The 20,445-nt window shown below is 38.6% G+C and overlaps 1 protein-coding gene across 2 annotated transcripts in view; it reads left to right on the top strand.

Moving 5' to 3' along the window:
* CSMD1 (CUB and Sushi multiple domains 1) overlaps nt 1-20,445 on the top strand; it is a 1,991,107-nt gene that overhangs the window by 1,912,986 nt on the left and 57,676 nt on the right. For both annotated transcript variants that reach the window (XM_048845330.2, XM_048845329.2), the window contains exons 55-57: nt 9,468-9,656; nt 12,224-12,397; nt 15,025-15,207. In XM_048845330.2, coding sequence (XP_048701287.2) covers nt 9,468-9,656; nt 12,224-12,397; nt 15,025-15,207 — 546 coding nt within the window. The remainder of the gene's footprint in view (nt 1-9,467; nt 9,657-12,223; nt 12,398-15,024; nt 15,208-20,445) is intronic.

Below are 20,445 nucleotides of genomic sequence, written 5' to 3'. Positions count from 1 at the left end.
CAGTGGTCAATTTTACCTTTAGATCTGGGCAAGACCCACCAGCCAGACACATGGGAAAGAATTCTCTGTTGCAACCATTTAGTGTCCCGTCACCAGCCATTGGGGATATTTTCTATTGGCAGTCACAGATCAGCTACATGCCATTGTAGGCAATTATATAACACCATTCCCTCTCCATAAACATATTAAGTTCAGCCAGTTAGGTTTTTTGCCCCCACTGCTCCCATTGGAAGTTTGTTCCAGAACTTCTCTCCTCTGATGGTTAGAAACCTGTGTCTAATTTCGAGCCTAAACTTATTGATGGCCAGTTTATATCCATTTGTTCTTGTGTCAACATTGGCACATAATTTAAATAACTCCTCTCTCTCCCTAATGTATTTCTAGAGAGCAATCATAGAATCATAGAATCATAGAATATAAGGGTTGGAAGGGACCCCAGAAGGCCATCCAGTCCAACCCCCTGCTCGAAGCAGGACCAATTCCCAGTCAAATCATCCCAGCCAGGGCTTTGTCAAGCCTGACCTCAAAAATCTCTAAGGAAGGAGATTCTACCACCTCCCTAGGTAACGCATTCCAGTGTTTCACCACCCTCTCAGTGAAAAAGTTTTTCCCAATATCCAATCTAAACCTCCCCCAATGCAGCTTGAGAATCCTATGTCCCCTCAGCCTTTGTTTGGTTAGGCTAAACAAGCAAAGCTATTTGAGTCTTCTCTCATGAGATAGGTTTTCCATTCCTCTGATCATCCTAGCAGCCCTCCTCTGCACCTGTTCCAGTTTGAGTTCATGTTTCTTAAATGTGGGACACAAGAATTGCACACAGTAATCCAGTTGAGGTCTTATCAGTGCTTTGTATGATGGTACTAGCACTTCCCTGTCTCTACTGGAAATATATCACCTGATGCCTCCTAGTATTGCATTAGCTTTTTTCACAGCTGCATCATATTGGTGGCTTATTGTCATCCTTTGATCATCCAGGTCTTTCTTTTTCTCTGTTGCTTCCAACTGACATGTCCCCAGCTTATACCAAAAAATTCTTGTTGTTCGTCCCTAAGTGCATGACCTTCCCCTCTGCACTATTAAATGTCATCCCATTTATACTATTCTAGTTTTCAAGGTTGTCCAGATCTTCTTATATGATATTCCGGTCGTCATCTGTGTTGGCAATACCTCCCAACTTTGTGTCATCCAGAAATTTTATTAGCATACTCCCACTTTTTGTACCAAGGTCATTAAGAAAATGTTAAATAAGATTGGTCCCAAGACCAATTCCTGAAGAATACCACTAGTAACCTCCATCCAGCCTTACAGTTCACTTTTCAGTTCTTTCAATTCTCTTGGTTAGAATTCAAAAATGTACCATGATACACCTCATAGAAACATTTTCACATGCATCCCTGTCACCTGCTAGCCCCACCCCAAATTTCTTTTAATATGGTGGAAATTTCCGTTGACATGACACTATTCAGGAAACACTGCATTTTGTTAATAATTCAAGTGAATATTTGGCAGAGCTCTAACAATAATATACACCACAGTATTGTGAATTTTTAAAAACAAAAAAATAGTTTTAGGCGCTGATCCTTCAAAAATATATACACATGCTTGTATTCACATAAGTATTCCCATTTACTTTAGTGGGGTTGTTCATGTGAGTGAGTACAGTCGAGAATGTGTGTAAGACCTTCTCTATATGGGGCTATTTTACAACAGTATAGCTACAGCTAAGTTACTGAGGTAATTTAAGCTACATATTTGTAAGTCACATTTTACATCTATGCAGTGTGTCTACATTAGAGGTTTGCACTAGTATAACTACATCAGTGTAATTACAATAGTGCAGATGTACTCAGTTTAGATAGACAAGCACTAAGTGCAGGACCAGGACCTTAGATCTTAACTAATAGATCTTAACTAATATATAATGGGTATTGGACAAACATTATTGCCTTATTAAATAGATGAGTAATTTGTATCATTCACCAGTCTCAGATTTTTGTTCAATTGAAGTCAGTCACGTTTCAAGAATAAAATTAGTTCCCTGTGGTTTTCATTTGAAAGAAGGGGGAAAAATATAAAATCAGTTTTTCATTAATACTAAAGGAAAAACTCACATCTATTTAAGACATAGATAAAACCAGGTAATGTGTTAACCTTTCCTTGTTTGTTTCAGTTCATTTGGCATTTACCATTTTGTGACTTTACAATGAACTCTGCCAACATACCTTACTCTGGCATCATTATATAGTGTTTTCTTAGGCAGTGTCTCAATATTTTCATGCTAGTAAAGCTCAGACTAGGGTTCTACCGTCTGGTTGGTGCGGTCTTTGATTGTTTCCCCCGTTGTTGATTCCAATGGGGTGTCTTCTTTAAAGTTGGAACCAAGGTTTTCTGGATCCCGTCATGCATGTTTCTGATGTTGCCTGCATCAGCTGCTACATGGATGCTTTCACATACGTGCAGCCAATAGTCACTGGCGCATCATCGAGAAGTTTCTTGTACCTTGGTTCTTGCCACTCTCAGTGCTTGTAAGGTTTTTTCATTTGGGTCTCTCTTGTAGTTGGTTTGGTCTGTGCATTTGGCCCTTATAACTGGTGTCAACACACTGGAATATGCATCAAACCAGTCATTAGTCTTGTTTTGCTTCTTCTCAAAGACTGACAGAGCTGCATCGTAGATTGTGTTCTTCAGTTGCTCCCAGTTCAGCGAGGTGTTTGTGGCACAATTACTGGTGTCAAGGGCTTGTTGTAGTATGTTCTTGACTTTTCTTGGTTTGCTATGGCACTGAGGTCAATACAAGGACATCCTTTTACTTTCGATCTGTGTCTTGTCTTTGGTTTAAGTCTGACTTTCCTGCATATCAGAGAGTGGTCTGTGTCACAATCAGCACTCTGATAACTGTGAGTTATGAGGAGGATGTTAAGGTTGGCACACCTTGTGATATGATCTAGGTAGTGCCAGTGGCCAGGTCTAGGATGTTTTCAAGACACTTTTTGTGTTGCGACTTTGTCTAGAAGAATGAGTTTGTTAAAACAAAATTCTAGCAGTCTCTGACCATTTCCATTCATCTTACCAGTTCCATGTTGACACAGACAGTTGGTCCAGGCTTCATGATAAGCTCCCATCCTTGCATTAAAGTCCCTTAGCCGGAAAACATATTTGTGTTTCAGAATCTTGCTGATGGTGGTGTTCAACTGATTATAGAACTGGTTCTTGATGTCAGAAGACAAGGAGAGTGTTGGGGCATACACACTCACGAGGTTGACTGGGCCTTCAGATGTGAACAACCGTAGTACCAAATTCTCTCTGATCCATTTGTAGGTGGCTTAAGCATCCCCAGAAGTGAGTTCTTGATGGCAAATCACACTCCATGCTCTTGTGTTTCTTCTGCTCTTTTCCCCTGCCAGAAAAATGTGTATTCTTTTTCTTTGAGAGATCCGCTGAGTGCTAGCCATGTTTCTTGGAGGGATGTGATAGCCACATTTTGTCATTAATCATGGTAGTTTAACGAGCATCGTTGATCTAGTGAAAGTCCTCAGATAATCCAGTTGTCAACTCTACGCCAGTGGGTAAGAGCTTAGAACCAGTGACTGCTACCTACCGGGTTGCGTCAATGCTCGAGGCGAAGCTGGAGTATTTCTCCAGGGTGCAAGTTGGGGCAGATGATATGGAGGCCCTGAGTTGCCCATGCTTCAGGACCCCCTTCTCGGCATCACCAGTAAAATCCAGAGGAGAGAAAGAACAAGTACATCTAGTACCCAATCTGCTGCAGGAGTTTCCAGAAAGATACTAAAATATCGGTAGCAGGCATAGCCTGACCTGACTCATGAAAATATTGTTACGGACACAGCCATCTATGCCATCAAAAGCCTGCCTGTTATGACCCAACTCGACAATGAACTGACCGTCAAGGAGCTTTGCCTTGCCATAGATGGCCTCCCCAATTGAAAGGCCCCTGGAAAAGACCACATACCATCTGAGGTCATAAAATGAGGAAAATCTATTCTACTGCCCTTTCACTTGAAACAGAACTCAACATCTGCATTGGAAAAGCCACCACAGCAATGTCTAGACTGAACAACAGGGTATGGCAAAACAACAAACACACAAAGATCTGTGTGTATCTTGCATGTGTTATCAGCACACTTTTGTATGGGAGCGAGACTCTTCTACTCTCATCATGAAAAGAGGCTCAACAGCTTTTGTATGCATTGCTTTCGTCAAATCTTTGGAATCTCATGGAGGGACAGAGTAACCAACACTGAAGTGCTCAAATGGGCCAGCATACCCAGCATGCAAACGCTCCTCAAACAGAGATGCCTCCGCTGGCTTGGGCATATGTGCCAAATGAATGATTGGGCTCATCCCAAAGGACATCCTCTAGGGTGAATTGGCATCTGGAAAAAGACCCAAAGGACACCCAAAATTGCATTTCAAGGATGTTTGCAAGCGAGACCTCAAAGAAATGGACATGGAGGTGGACAAATGGGAAGATCACACTCAAGACTGCAGCCTTTGGAAACAAGAGCTTAACAAATGTCTCCGGAGATATGAGAGGAAGCAGTCCATCTTAGCAGAGGAGAAAGGAGCTTGCAGAAGGCAGAGCCCAAAGGGTCAAAACATCACCTTTAAATGTAACAGATGTGGCAGAGATTGTCTTTCTCGAGTGGGTCTCTTCAGCCACGTTTGCAGTTGCCATAAAATCAACTGAGTAAATTATTTACCTTTCAGGGGTGCACATTCATGGTCTCTCGAGACTAAAGGATGCCTACTACTACTAAGGCAGTGTCTCCTAGAATTTGCTTTGCACTCAGAGAGTGAAATCTCTGCCTTGATTCATCACGAGTGACAACTCAAATGTGTGTTTAAAATCAGAATTCTGTTGGTGATTGATAACATTGCAGTGTTTTTCAAACAAAACATGTTTTTTTTTAAATGCAGATATCATTTTTTTTTAAGTTTAACCATATATTCCTGTCTAGGAAAAATAAAAAAAAAAGAACAGGAAATGAAATACTAGGAATGATGTACTTTTTAATGAGCTTTCAACTTTTTAACAGAAAACTGCCTAAAGAACTCTGACGCAATCTTTTCACTTCTTTGTCCTAATGGGTTTGAATCTACTCAGAGTGAGGTTCCAGAATCTTCAGGGCAGACTAAACCATTATTCTGCCTTTCTCAACAAGCTAAATTGAGAGTGCCAGAACTCATTTCCCATGTAATCTTTGACAGCTGTCATTGCGAGAAAGCAATCTCTTTCTACTCTCTTGCCTTGATTTACAACTGGGTCCAGGGTGAAGGGCAATCAGGAAATCTTCTGGTTTAGTTCTATGTGCCAACCAGCTCAAATTCTTTCCTAAAGCATCCCTTACTGCAGTCCTTGTTAGTCACATTAAAGTCATATATATCTTTTTGAAAACATAGGTTAATTTAAATGACACTGAAGGGTAAGTTTTACAATACTTTCCATTGTACAGGATATCCTTTTTTGCATAAACTTTTAATAAGAATTCATGCATGATGCAGCAATTTTGTTGCACAGACCACATGCATAAATTATATATTCAGCAAGTATCCTGCATTTTACACATCACTGAGTTGGCTAGACAGATGCTGCTGATATAAGAATGAAAACACTATATCACACAGACAAAGCGATTCTTTGGGAATTTAATATATTCTTTGAATATGCCATGTTTCCAGTCTTCCCAGAGAATTAAGTGTTTCTATTCTCCCTACTCTGTTTCAGAGATAATTCAGTTAAAATTGCTTTTGAATAGCTGTAGGGCAACATATCATCTTGAAACAATAGTATTTCTGCTTAATTTCCTATTATTGGCTTGGCAGGAGATAGCTTGGCAGGAATAGCTGTTAACCCAAAGCTCAAACTTCAGAAAATGTATTTTATTTTATTTTTGCCATCTGAATTGTGTTGAAAATGAAATAGAAAGCATGTAGTTATGACAAATGGTTACTGCAGCAATGGATCCGGTACAAGAGTTGAACAAACTGTTAGTCATGGAAGAGTTTTGAGACAAAATTTGCCTTTGTCAGCTCACAAATCTTTCAAGAAATTGGAGCAATTTTCAAAATGTTTCAATATTTTTTCTCATTCTTTGGTTGATTATGGATAATGGTGAAACCCCTTTCAGTAAAGAGGAGGAGAGCGATAGACAGGGTAAACAATTCTTCTGGAGGTTAGAGTATTAGGAGTAAGATGGGCAATCATGTTACCTGGATTATAAACCTGGGGCTGACACTGATTTACTGTGCTATTGTGTGAAATTATTCTTCTAATTACCTTGAACCTAAATTCTCCAATCTGTAAAATGCTGATAGAAATATTAATCTACTCCATAACTGTAAAGTGATATATTTCTGCAAAATAAGATCAGGATGTTTATCTGCAACTGATTCACCATTGCAACCTTTCACCAATACATAGTATATTCTTTTTACAACATGCATACTGGTATATAATGAGGTTCCTATTGTTAGCACATACATAAGGGATAACCTATCCTACAATAGGATAAAAATGAGGGAGTTAACAGGCCTGCTCACAGAGTTAAAGTACATACATAAGTGTTCTCAGGATTAGAACGCAAGATAATCCTATTGGATCAACAAGGGGAATCTTTTCTGTTTCACTTCAGCCAGTGAGATTGATGAAAACACATGTACCACAAACAGCACTTTTTCTTAGAAGTGCTGCTTCTTCAAGTGTTCATAGCTGTGATCGAACTAAATTAGGACTCAATCCTGCAGATACTTCAGCATTCAAATAATTTCACCCATGAGTAGTCTATGTTACGAGTTTTACTAGTTAAATGAGACTCCTCATGGCAGCAAAGGTAGTCATGTACTGAAATTATTCCAAGATCAGGTCCTTATTTTCCATACCAAATAAAAGTTTAGCAAAGTGTAAAATTCTGCTTGAAATGTTTTTATAAAGCAGTGACTATTACTATTATTGTTATTTTATTTATTTATCATTTATATTGTAGTAGCACCTAGCTGCCAGCTAGGTCGGAGCTGTATTGGGCTTGGTACTGTACAAACATAGAAAATGACAATCCTTGGTCCAAGAAGATGACTCTTCCAAAATATGTACATATATAATAGTTGATATTTAAAACATACAATAAAAATAAATCTTCATTTGTGTTATGTTTATTTTTTTAAAAAATAAACATATTTTATTTTATTTAAAAATAAACATTAATCTGCACAGACCTGTTTTTAGCAACAAAAGAGCACCATAAATTCTACAGATCCTCTTTTATAAAGGTTCACATAATCATAACCAGAAAAGTAACACATTTTATGTTTGGTTTCAATCTGATTTTCGCAGGAGTTGTCAAGAATATTTTCCTTTAACTTGGGTGCAGTTTGCAAAATATTGGCTATAAAGGTCGCTATGCTAGTTTCCTAACTTTATTATGTTTTATTCAAAATCTTGTTTTGAGGGGTTCTTAACCACTAAATGTTAAGTCGGCTTGGGGACAGAGGATGTTCTGATGTATTTATTTATTTACTTACCTATTTTGTATATTTATAAATTACTGCTATAGGCAAGTCTGCAATTGATAATTTCGTCAAAATAGCACTGCTTTTGGTAATTAGTCTACGTTTTTGGTCAAACTTAATAATGTGCCAAATGTTTTATTTTGTGACCTTAAGGGAGGAAAAAATCATCAAAATGTAATATTTTTGTTTTCTTTTTCATTGTATGTGCTTTGTAATGACGTTTGTATTGTGTGTTGGGCATGCAGTACAGAGATTTTTCCTACTTTATTACCACCTTGGTAAATCATTGTGAATTATTGCCCTGGTGCCCCAGCACAATGGGGCAGCTTTGTACCACTCCATCAGTGGAAAGCTGCTCTATAAGCCAGTAGAGTCCCGCCATTCGGGGAGTCCCAGAAGACAGAGTCCTTGGGTAGTACTGAAACAGCATTACACAAAGTAAAACTATTTCAGTCTCAGCATCACGATCTTGCTTCTACCAATGGAAAAGAGCCTCTGCTATATATATAAAAGGAGGATTAGCTCAAAGAGTAAGGATTGGGGATATACATTTTAAAAAGAGAGACGTCTCCCACATAAAGTGCTGCATTTCCCAATAATCATATTTTTCCTTCTATGTATTGATAGTGAGAAATGTATTTTCTTTTTTATTATTATAGGCTGTTTGTGTGCACATTACAGGAAAGTCAAAATGAGAAAAAGGTTCTGGGCTGTTTAAATTGAAGTGTGGGTTTTAGAAATAGTTAGGTTTCATTGATTTAATATTAAAACAACATACTCAGGGCCAGATTGTGCCCAGCCCTGTGCCAGGTGCTTAAGTGAGGAGAGGAAGCAAGGAGCATTTACACCTCATGGTCCCATGCACAGTAGATAAGCACTATAACAATCTTTGTTGTAAAGGAGCAGAAGAATGTGCAGAGTTTGTATCTACAGCAGCACTTGTCACTCCAGTGGAATGGGTTGAAGGAGTCGCTTTTGATCTCTCTCCACCACACTAGTAAGCAGACCTGACCCCGTATGGTGGGGGCATCTGCTGCATCCTTCCATACATAGTGTAGTAACACCCATAATTTATATGCATTGTATTCCATAAGAACCGTGCCACTGGGGAACCTTCACAGAGCTTTAGGGGGCACAGAGCTACTGTAGAGGCACAAGTCGCTGTGAAAATGGCCTTGCTTTGTCTCAGTTCTACATCAATCAAGATTGCGCTGCAGACCTCACAGATGAATTATAGGTGATTTACAGGCTAAGAACCTGTACTTGTGGCTAGAGAAACAACAGTGTTTTGAATAGCTGTGCAGCTAGAACCTGGAACCTCACTGGTGGAAGGGGCAGATATGGGGAACCCTTAGGCCACCACCAGCTTTTTAAAGACCTGATAGGAGAATTGGAGCCCAGCAGTTTGTACTAGGTCAATGCAGAGTTGCCAACATTTGGAAATTGTTTTCATTCTCAGTTCTCCAAGGGTTACAACAAAGTTAGCTCCTTCATTGAGATGCTCCTCTTGCGGCCAGAAGCAATGCTTATAGCGCAGCTACAGGACAAAAATCAGGAAGGAACTTGCTGCAGCCTTAGAGCTCCATATGATCACCAGAGCTGCAAATTAGTCAGGGGAGTCCAAAAATTTGTCAGGGCACACACATTCTTCACGGGTCTGAAAGGCCAGCCCTGACAGACTCTTATAGAGGCTAGGTTTTTTTTAGGAAAAGAATGCTTACTCTTTGGATGGTATCTCTACATCAAAAAGGGCTCGACACTTCGAAAAAAACCCTAATATGTAAGGAGTCCTAAAATCAAGCCAAAATCAGAGGTCCATAACCACAGGTCCTGCTCATGAGCCATGAGTGAAGAAATGTGGAGTATTCTCTCTTGATCTGTTTTCATGTATTCATGATATTGTGTTTACAAAGTTGGTGACAAACACGTTTGTCTTGTAGTGGTGAACTGTTCTGATCCAGGCTTTGTGGAAAATGCTATTCGTCATGGGCAGCAGAATTACCCTGAAAGTTTCAAGTATGGAATCAGTGTGGTGTACCATTGTAAGAAGGGATTTTACATCTTGGGCTCATCTGCTTTGACTTGTAAGGCTAATGGCTTGTGGGATAGGTCACTACCCAAATGTTTGCGTAAGTATTCATTAAATTGAATTGACATGCTCCTCTGTCAGAAAGGGCAGAAACATCAGCTAATGCCTCACCACATGTATCTGGGAACTTTTCTTGAACTGAACTGTCTCATTTATTGAGACTCCACTAAAACTAAGATGGCTCACAACCCTTACTTGTAAAATTTAAATGTATTTTAGATCAAATGGAGCTATAATTTTAAATGCTGTCAGTCAATTTAAAAAAGACAGTTTTGCCTTTTGTTGTCCTTTTGATATCCAGAAATACCCAGGGAAAATTTGAAATTATTATATTTGTATTACATGTTATTTTGGTTAATAATCTAAAACCATTCGTGGTCATCAGAGTGCTAGTTTTTTTTTAATGAAGAATCATCCTAGTCTTTATTATCTGCTAGTGCACGTGTGGAAGGAGATGAAGGGGCAGCTTTGCACAGGATAATTTGTTTAGGAGGGAGGTTCCAATAACACCACTTCATTTATTTATTTTCAGAAAGATTTCTGGTGAGTTCTACTGGTTTTTATGGTCATCTTAGTGACTTTCACATCTGTAGAAATGAACAATTTAACTAGCTTTCATTTTCCTTTTGATTGGTCCCCATTCACTTTCTGACATCAGGTTTCTGAATTAGTATGACAGTTAGGGGAATATGAACAGTTCACAAAAATATTTTAATTTCCATGCTCACTAAATGGTTGTATTGTTTTCACTGATGATATATTCCATGGTTTACTTTCTGTTTTATTGTACTAGTGCACACCTATATACCAACCAGTTCAGTTAATCAGATTGAACCAGATTAGCAGTCTTGTCCTGTAAAACCTGTGATTTTGTTTTCTTTCTTTCTTTCTTTCTCATTCTACTTCCTTCCATAACCAATATGTGGCAAGTGAGGCACTCTGGGCTTGATTTTCAGAAGTACAGAGCACTCATATTTCCAATGGAAGTAGATACAAGCTGAAGGTGCTCAGTAATTCTGAAAATCAGGTTCATTGAGATTACCAATATTAAAGAAAAGTATAGATACTGTATGTTTAGACAGTGTTTAAAAGTAAACCACTGGCAAGAATACTTTATACACCCAAGCACACATTCGCACTTTTATGCACAACATAATGAAAATTATATACAGACCTTTGTGGCCCTACCCCACCTCTCACTGTCTATGATTCCCCCGTCAGCTACGAAAAATATGACACCAGGGAAATTCCACAGACCAGGACAAATTTTGTTCTCTGTGCAATGGAGAGCAGAAATTGGCACTGTTTACTGTCTCTGTTGCACTATAATTCAGATCTACCCATTTTATTTTCCTGAGATACACAAATCCTTTTGAGCTGTCTATAGGACAAATCTCACATTCTGTTCTCAATTGAATGAGAGTTTTTCATTGGGGACTATAAGATTTGGCTCTTTGATATTTGAATTCTTAAGCAGATTTCCAAACATGATGAGAGAGTTTAATTCCTCAAAGGGATCATACATTGTTCCACTCTCTTACTCCAAGTATAAAACTTTTTTTTAAAAAGTGCTTGGATAGGGTCATAAACATCTAACCCAATATAGAAACTTTTTTGTTAAAAATTCTCAATTTAGCAGTAAAAATGGAAAGAGAGTATTACTTTCAGTGTAAAACAGTACTTGTAAATGACTTTTTAAAAATTATATTTCAATTTTCCTTTATATCATGGCCATTACATGCTGTTCGATGAAAGTAGCCTTTCTTTCTTTCCCAGGTTCTCCAGAGTTGTTAGAACTTTGCTCATGATTCAACATTTTTTGATTAAATAAAATATATATATATATATATAAAACATTTGAATTTTGTGACTGTTTACTTAAATGATGTAGAATTTCCCTTCATTTCTTTTCCCTGATTGGAAGACTTAACTGTTTTAAAAAAAAAATCTAGCTATGAATTTCCTTTAATAATGAAATGAATTTTGTTTCCTGATTAAACAAATCTCAACTCTTGCCTTTTTTTTAAGGAACATTTGAACAAACAAAACTTTGCCTGTATGATTTTTTTTTTCAAAACCCAAAATAAAAAGTAAATATGTGCAATTCATAATTCACCAAAATGATCATAAATATATTTTCCTATCATTCACTGCCTTCTATGAATTTCTCTGATAAAATTTCAGGCATAATTATTCATATTTTTGTACTTTTTGTCTATCTTCTACTTATTTATTAAGATTCTCCCCATCATTGTAGTATCTGATCACCTCCCATGTATTTAAAAATAGAAGTAAAGATTAAAAATCTCACTGACTTGTTTTCCTGTCTGTGGCAGATGCAGTGTATCCAGTTCATAAGATTTAATGAGGGTAGGTGGGGGCTTGGATGTGGCAGAAATTACTGTGGGAAAGCTAAGTCAAAGAAATGAGTTTAGAGTGTAGTTCTTGACCTTAACCTTATCAAAGACAAATAAATCAACCACAGCCACAACCCAACTATGTTTATTTTGTGTAGAGCTGACTTCATATTTAGAAGTCTGTCACAGATGTTTGTGATCTGAAAATGAACAGCCATATGATATTAATGTTTTTCTTTCCTCTTTGTAGCCATTTCTTGTGGACATCCTGGAGTTCCTGCCAATGCAGTTCTTTCAGGAGATAAATTCACATATGGATCTATAGTTCACTATTCTTGCACAGCAAGTCGAACTCTCATAGGAAATTCTACTAGAGTGTGCCAAGAAGATAGCCACTGGAGTGGAACTCTCCCTCACTGTTCAGGTAGTTGTATGTACCATCATGTGAATGTGACCTTGTAATTAAAATGATTAAAACTGTACCCAAGTAGCATTTTTTTTAACTCCAGACAAATACATTTTTTGTTCCAGCTTTATTTTGTTTCCTTGAGCATGGACTCATTTCAGTTGCAGCTCTTTATTCAAACATGCTGATACGTTTGCCCTCAGTCAGTTTGTCACTATGTAGGTAGCCTTCTTCTTTGTAGTATGTTCAGTAAGATGCTACATAAAATGACATAACAAAATAGTATTTACACACTTGCACAGTTCTGCTTTCTATTTACACCTATGCTCATTTTTATTTATACACCATTTTTTGTGAACATTAAGGCTACCACACACACAACATATCTGACACAAAACCATAACAGCAAGGATACTAAATGGTAAACCACCTACGATTACATACCCTCTTCCCTTCCAGCGTCTATGCTGTGGGATTTTGTCTCAGCCAGAAGTGGGTCTTTTATAGCCCCGCTATGCTGTTTGGGTCATTTTACCTGATGTAAAGAGGCCAAACTTGCGGTGAGAAGGTTACATTCTGATTACATTGGTAGGAAGTTTCAGTTTCTATACCTTCAGGGCCTTGCAATACGGGACCTCAAAATCATAATATATTTTATGGATTCATAGATTCTAAGGCCAGAAGGGCCTTATGATAATCAAATCTGATTTAAAAAACAAATTAGTCTAATTAAAAAATTGTTATGGAGATAGAATTGTGTTTCCTATCTTAATACTTGAGCCAGGGAAGTTTTTGGTGAGAGAATTCCATATTTGGAGAAGAAGGAGAAAATGTATCTGTAGTGGCTTGATTTAAAAACATAATAAAAAATACATAGACAGTGTATGTATTCTTAGTTGTACCAGAAGCCGTCTATATTAATAAGCAGTATATGGGATTTACACTCATCACTTTAATGAAAGCAGGATTGGGCCCATAACAACTAAGACATCTGATTCATTTTATTATTGGAGGGATGTGAAAAACAGTCCGAGTAGAATTCTTGAAGCCCTGTAATATGTTTCTAAGTCAGGTATGCTTTTTGTTTTGTTTTATTTTTTCTGTAACATATATGACATATACATAACACATAATTGGAGTCTGATCCAGCAAGATATTCAACAGACCCTTAGCTTCCATTCAGTTCAGTGGGAATTGAGGGTGCCTAGCATCTCAGTGGATCAGGTCCTTGTTTTGGATGTCTATTTTCCACATACCACATAGCTCATGGTATGTCTCCATGCCCTCAGCAAGCCTTAAAGTCAGCGCATGAAATCCTGGGCCAAATAATGCCAGTGGGAGTTTTGTCACTGACTTAAGTCAAATGATGATTTCACCCAGTGTGTGAACAGGTTCCATGATGGAACAATGAATGTTATAGAAAATAATACAGATGAAACCAAAAGGATTCAATAGATGTTCAATTGTATTATAAAGACGCTACTTTTAATATATATATTAAGATAAAAGATAATATTTTTTTTATATATATATATAGACACACATGCAATTTTGTAGAAAATGATAATCTTGCTAAAAGTTTCTGTGAACCATCCCATTGATTTTTATAGGAGGGATATAAATTTAAATTCCAAAATGTATTGTAAAAAATCTAGCAAATTTATCATTTCCTGCTAATTTTGAAAGAACTTTTCAGTAAAGACTGAGATACTGTCTCCTGCATTTTTGGGTGCTTAATGACACTTGGCCATCAAACTTGTTTCTCACAACACAGACACAGTGTAACTTAAGCATGACTGTTGTAACTCTTGTCGTGTTTCCTTTTATTGTTTATGTTGGACCAGATTGTGGCTTTCAGACTTGGCCTACACTGAAGGGTTGATTCAGAGGTTACAAAAAGTGAAATGCTCAGGGGTATTCTGGCTCCTCCAACAGTATTCCTTCTTGGGGCTCCTGGAGAGAACATGCGGTCATGGCAGCTTTGCTATTCTTTGAAAGGGTGTGTGCGTCTCTTCATGTTTGACAAACTGGTTGGCTGATGCAGTACAGCCATCACCATACACCACCCTCTTTGAAGTCTAGCGTAAGTGCACTGCCTTCTCTCTCCATTGGAATTGTGACTGGCCCCTGCACAGGAGTGCAAAGTGAGGTGGGGAAGGCTCCATGTGTCCATTCCCTTCCTTGTCTACATAGGGTTAGGCACAGTCTAGTCACTAGTGGATATATAAATGGGGCTATATATATATCTCAGCTATTCTCCACTACATATGTAACCAAACCTCTCTCCAATTCTGCTGTTATCTTACTTTTATTGTTATAAATTAATAGCAGCCAAAACGTAGAACAATAAAACTGAGCAAATATAAAAAGTTATACATGCTAAAGAAATAATTGATCAACAAGATAGAATGTTTTCAATATTAATATTTGTCTTCTATCACTCATTTTTTATCACTTTGTGAGTTTTAATTAAGTCTTATCGGATTCAGATGTAGATAGAGAAGTTACCTTTTTTCTTTCAATCTCCCAGACTAGAAGCAAACTGATTAATTAAAACAGAAACAAATCTAGCTGCTAGTGTAACTCTTACTATATGTACAGTGAAATATAACTGGCCAGTAATTCTACTGCATTATGTTTTACAGGAAATAGTCCTGGATATTGTGATGATCCAGGTGTACCACCTCATGGGTTGAGACTCGGGGATGAATTCAAAATAAAAAGTCTACTACGTTTCTCCTGTGAAATGGGTTATCAGCTGAGAGGATCTGCAGAACGAACATGCTTGCTTAATGGTTCTTGGTCTGGTTTACAGCCTGTTTGTGATGGTAAGTAGTGGCAGTTTCCAAAATTTATCACAACATTGAATGCCGTATTGCTAAACTATGATTCATCCTGTAAAAAAAAATCTTACACCAATAATATACCTTTAAATTGTGCTGGAGAAATTTGATAAAAATCATCTGGCATGCAGTTACACTTTTGTTTAAACACCAAAATCCTACCAAACTGCCAAGCGTGTGGAGAGCTTAATTCACGAGAGATTTATACACCGACTACCTACTGAAAGCTGCCCTATAAATATCAGCCCAAACAGAGGCAGCAAGCTCTTTTCTATTCTCAGAGTAGACAACTGTAGAGTACCTGCTGTGAAAATGATTGCAATACCAAAGGCACTCATCACCCCCCTCCTCCATTGCCCATACCACTCCATCTACCAGGTAGTAAATTTGACAGGAATGTCAAGAGACACATCAGAATTCATCAGGAGCCAATACCCATCTTTGGGAGCCGCCTTGCTCATTCCATCAGGCTTAGTTTGATATCACCTTGGACAAATGTGTGTAGAACACAGCTATGCCCTTCATTTCCACACCCTCCCCATCCCATTCCTCTTCAGGGGTCTTTTCATGAGAGCCTATTACAAAAAAATGGGCTCGTTTCTCCATCTAGAAGCAACAGAAGAGGCTTCTACTCCTGATATTTCCTTAACCTGAAGAAAAAAGGGGTTCTTTGTGCTATTCTAGAGTGAAGAGACTGAACAAACACATATGTGAACCTCAGATTCAGGATGGTAATACTTGCCTCCATCATTCCAGCCCTTTATGTTCACAACTCTCTACTTGCAAGATGCATGCTTTCATATAGCCATCCATCCAGCCCACAGGAAATACTTGAGATTCATGGTGAAACCAAATCATTACCAGTACAATGTATTTCCATTTGGACTGTCCACCAAGAGTCTTCACAAAATGCCTAGTGGTGTTAGTAGCTCTCCTGAGAAGACAGGGCACTCAATGTACCTCTGGTTGGATGTCTGGCTGATCAGAGGCAAAATACAGAGTGAGGAAACAGCAAGCCTGGAATGTACTCTTTCTAGATACACCTCATAATGAACTAGGAAAAATCATCGCTCATCCTCTGTAAACGAGAAAGAGTTCCTGGGTGCATTGATCAACTCCATAACAGAAAAAGCATAACTGCCTGAGGGCAGGTTCCAGTTGCTACATGCACTCATTCTCCAGATGTATCTTGTACTGTTATATAAGAGGTCAGTTTGCATGCATGACACACAAGCTGCTTGCCAGACTTCACCTGCAGCTCCTTCAACTCTGCTCAACATAATCAGTATGTTATTCAATAAGACATTTGATAGAGAGGAAGGTCTTGGCTTGGTGTCTTGAACACAGAAGCACGTGAAAAAGGGTTCCCTTTTCAGTTCCCTCCCTGACATACACACTAATCATGGACAGGTTGGGGAGCTCATTTGCAACACCTTAAAAATTAAAGGAATTTGATCCCTAGATGACATGAAATTACATGTGAGCATCATGTAGCTTACAGCCATCAGACTGTCATATGTTGTGTTCCTACCTGCTGTAGGAAACAAGGGCCAGATTTGAGTTTGGACCTGAATAACTTTTATTTGGTCAAATGCTAACTGAAGTGTAGTATTCATGAGGAATGCTAAAGCAGCTTTGACTTGAGGTGAGAAGGCACTGGAGTAGGTTATGCTCCATCCTGGGCTTGACATACTTACCAACTATTACAAGGAATGAGTGGAAATGTGTGAAACTGTAATTGGTGACGAACCTTTAATTATACTTAGCAAAGTGAGAATGGTCCTTATTCCATTAGATGGAAATCTATTGCCAACTCCTTCTTGCATGGGCCTCTCACATGTACTACTTATGAAGAGGATATATGCCTGTGGTCACCAATGGAATTTGGAAGAAAATGTCCACTTCAGACTGGAATCTTCTACAGTGACCTGAGTCACCAAATTATTGATCCACATAGCCAACATGCTAGAAATCCTATTGGATAAGGATAGTCATTGAGGCCAAGAGAAGGGGGCACTAAACCCTATAAAAGACTCTAATCGTACAGACACAAAGGTTGGACTCTCTCACAACAATGAAGTTGTATCTATCTGCTCTCTTCCCTGGACCTGCCCTCCAGAGAAGGAGAAGTGAAAGACTCAGACCCTCAGCTAAGCTAAACCTGAAGCCTACAGCTAAGAGAGAAAAGAGACAGTCTAGCTCTACACATGCAAAATGAGCTCAAGTTATTTGCAACATTGAAACTAGTGCACCTGGTCCTTTGCATTCCCTGTCTGTGGCATATAATAGTCTAGTCTCCTGCAGATCTCATTCACTTGGGACTAATTTCCTTTGTTGGGGTTAGTGTGTGGGTGCTGAGTGGTGTTGGTGGCCTGTAATATATAGGAGGGCAGACTAGATGATCTAGTTGCCCCTTCTGACCTTAAACTATATGACTAGTTCTCAACTAAGACCAATCATGTGAGTTACAGACTGTAAGAAAAACATTATGTGAGATAGCTTTTTTATAGAATTCAGATTACACAATTCTATGTTAGAATTATCCAACATTCCATTAGAGAGAGAGAGAGAGAGTGTTACTGTTTTCCTAGATAGACACTACCCCTCCCCAAGTTTAATGAGTACAAGATTAATTTGGGATAGTAGTGTTATTCCAAAGCTGCTAAGTGCCATGACTTAAGAATCATTTCTGATCCTGTGTCAGAAAAATATTGACACTGTATTTAGTGTAGGAAGGGGAATAAGCTAAGTAAATGGAGTCTAAGGTAAATTGTAAGGTGGAACAGAAAAGTGGGAAGCTATAAAGAAATATTCTAAGAGTTATACTTCATTAAAACAAAGACAAGGATCAACTTCTACTTTTAGCAGACTGCTTAGCTCATTTGATTAACTGGGTCTGTATTTTAATTATTTCATTAAAATCCTAGTACCACTACACTGTTCTCCAAAACTCAATAGTTCAAAACCTCACACACTACATAACAGCCATGTATTACATAAACAAACCAGGAGACACTCGATTCTTGCCATGGGCGGTAGGTGAACTCTTTCCGCCTGAGGCCCCGCCCCTTCTGCACGCACCCCTTGCCAGAGCCCAGAGGCCCCCCGACTCCATGGCCGCTAGCCCCTCCAGCCCCAGAGTGCTGGGAAGGCCAGCGGCATGTGGCTGCAGCCTTGGAGCGCTGGGAGGGCAGGCGGTGTGGCCTCAGCCCAAGCCGGGGCCACCCCTCAGGGTGCAGAGTCAGACGCAAGGGAGAGCCTGGGGGCGGAGCATGAGTGGGGCCACATCTAGCTGTTTGGGGAGGCACAAATTTCCCCAGTCTATGGTACTGATACAGTAAATAAAAAATGTGTGTTTTTTTTAATTAATGACAAAAACACCATATAAAAAATCACAGGAGGAAGCAGCTTTCCACATGGTGCTTGTGGCAGCTGACAAATACCAGACTAGGAGCCAAACACAGAAGCTGAAAACTACGACAAGATAACTAGTAAAAATTGCTGGAATGCAGGAACATTGTATGCCTTGGAAATAGCCTAAACAGACGCAGTAACCAAGGAACAGCTGCAGAGAGCAAAGAGCAGATCAAGTAGTACATTGTGCTAGAATGCGTGCCTTGTTCCCACCACCCAGAATGCCACAGGTTCATAGATATATTCTTGAGCTGAAGAAGTATGTTGTTTATTTGCTGCTTCAGTGAGTGATCAGTCCACTGAAATAGGGCACAGTATAGGGTTAAATGCAAGTGCGACACCATATTCAGGTGCTCATTTTAAGTACACTATTACAAAGTTATTCATTATATATTGCATAAACACTTTTTCTGCTTAGCACTACCATTAGTTTGCTAACTCAGTTGTTTACATGACTGGATTGCTGACCCAGTTGTTTAACTGATTGGATTGCCAGCTCAGCTTTTTACCTGGCTGCTCTGTTTCCTTACCAGACAAGCAAGCATCTTTTCACATGTCACTTTTCACAAGTGATGAAATAGTGTGAATGCTGTTCTTAAAAGTATAAATGCATGCTATTAATTTGAATAAGCAGATTTCGAATTAAATGTCTCTCTGTAGTCTAATTTGATCAAGCAAGCTGTTTATATCAATAGCTAGTAGTTTTTCCAGTTGAAAAATGCTATTTCTATAAGGCCGTGAAGAATATAACATTCACTTTCTTAAGGATTGATATATGGAAAACAGTGGAAGAAAAAGAAAATAATTCAATGACTACTAAATGAATCACTGAGAATAAGAGTCTATGTGTTTGCAGAATCACAACTTAAGTATTTACAATATTCATAAATTATACACCCTCATGAAAAACAATGTTTTAAATAACCGTTTCTCATCTTTGTAATGAAAATTGTTTTATTTGGACCCATCAGAGAAGGAGATACATAGACATAGAGGGAGATGATAGAAACACAGCTGTCTGCTGTGGAGAGTTTATTGTTCTGGCAACAGACTAACATGAAAATGAGGCTTTGCACTGGGGAGGAGGGAGTGCTCAAACATTTAAAGGGACAGGACATCCCATTCTTCCACCCTCCTTAAAAAAAAACTTTGCAAACATATATACATTATCATTTATATGGCTAGCATAAAGCACTATATTACTTAACTAAAAGTTGCAGGTGGACTTCCACAGACTCTTAAATTGCAAGGGATTATTCGGCCCTATAATAGCAGAACTGAATAGCTGACTGAACAATTTATAAGTTCAGGGACACAACTGGTTTTCACACTCTCTTGGGATAATGTGGTGATGATGGTGTGACGGTGTCCTGAAAAACAGGAACAGTCAGTGGAAAGGAATCAACTGGATATGATCTCGAATAAACTGGATCTGGTACCAAAGTTTCTTCTACAAGGTAATCAAAATTAGGAGGAGGTTAGATGGGAGGAATAGAATGTTCTATTGGAACATCTCCAGTCTGCGGTTCTATTGAGACTGTAACTGTTCTAAATGCCATTTCCATAAAACACTATTGGATAGTTTTACCCTGAACAAAATAGCTCCCATGCATTTCACATGTTCTCCAGGTACCATTTCATTCCACAACCATAGTCGCAAGTCCATACTAAGTCTCCTACTTGAAAAGAACAATGATGAATCTGATGCCGTTGATCAACTTGCATAGCTTCAGAATTGGCTACATGTGTGGCAGCATCAGGACATAGCAGATCCCAGCAGGTATGCAAAGATTGGTTCAAGAGAAGAGT

Source organism: Caretta caretta, chromosome 3 (genome assembly GCF_965140235.1).
Source record: "Caretta caretta isolate rCarCar2 chromosome 3, rCarCar1.hap1, whole genome shotgun sequence".
Lineage (NCBI taxonomy): Eukaryota > Metazoa > Chordata > Testudines > Cheloniidae > Caretta > Caretta caretta.
The sequence above is the reverse complement of the archived record's forward strand: the minus strand, read 5'-3'. Positions and strand labels throughout refer to the sequence as shown.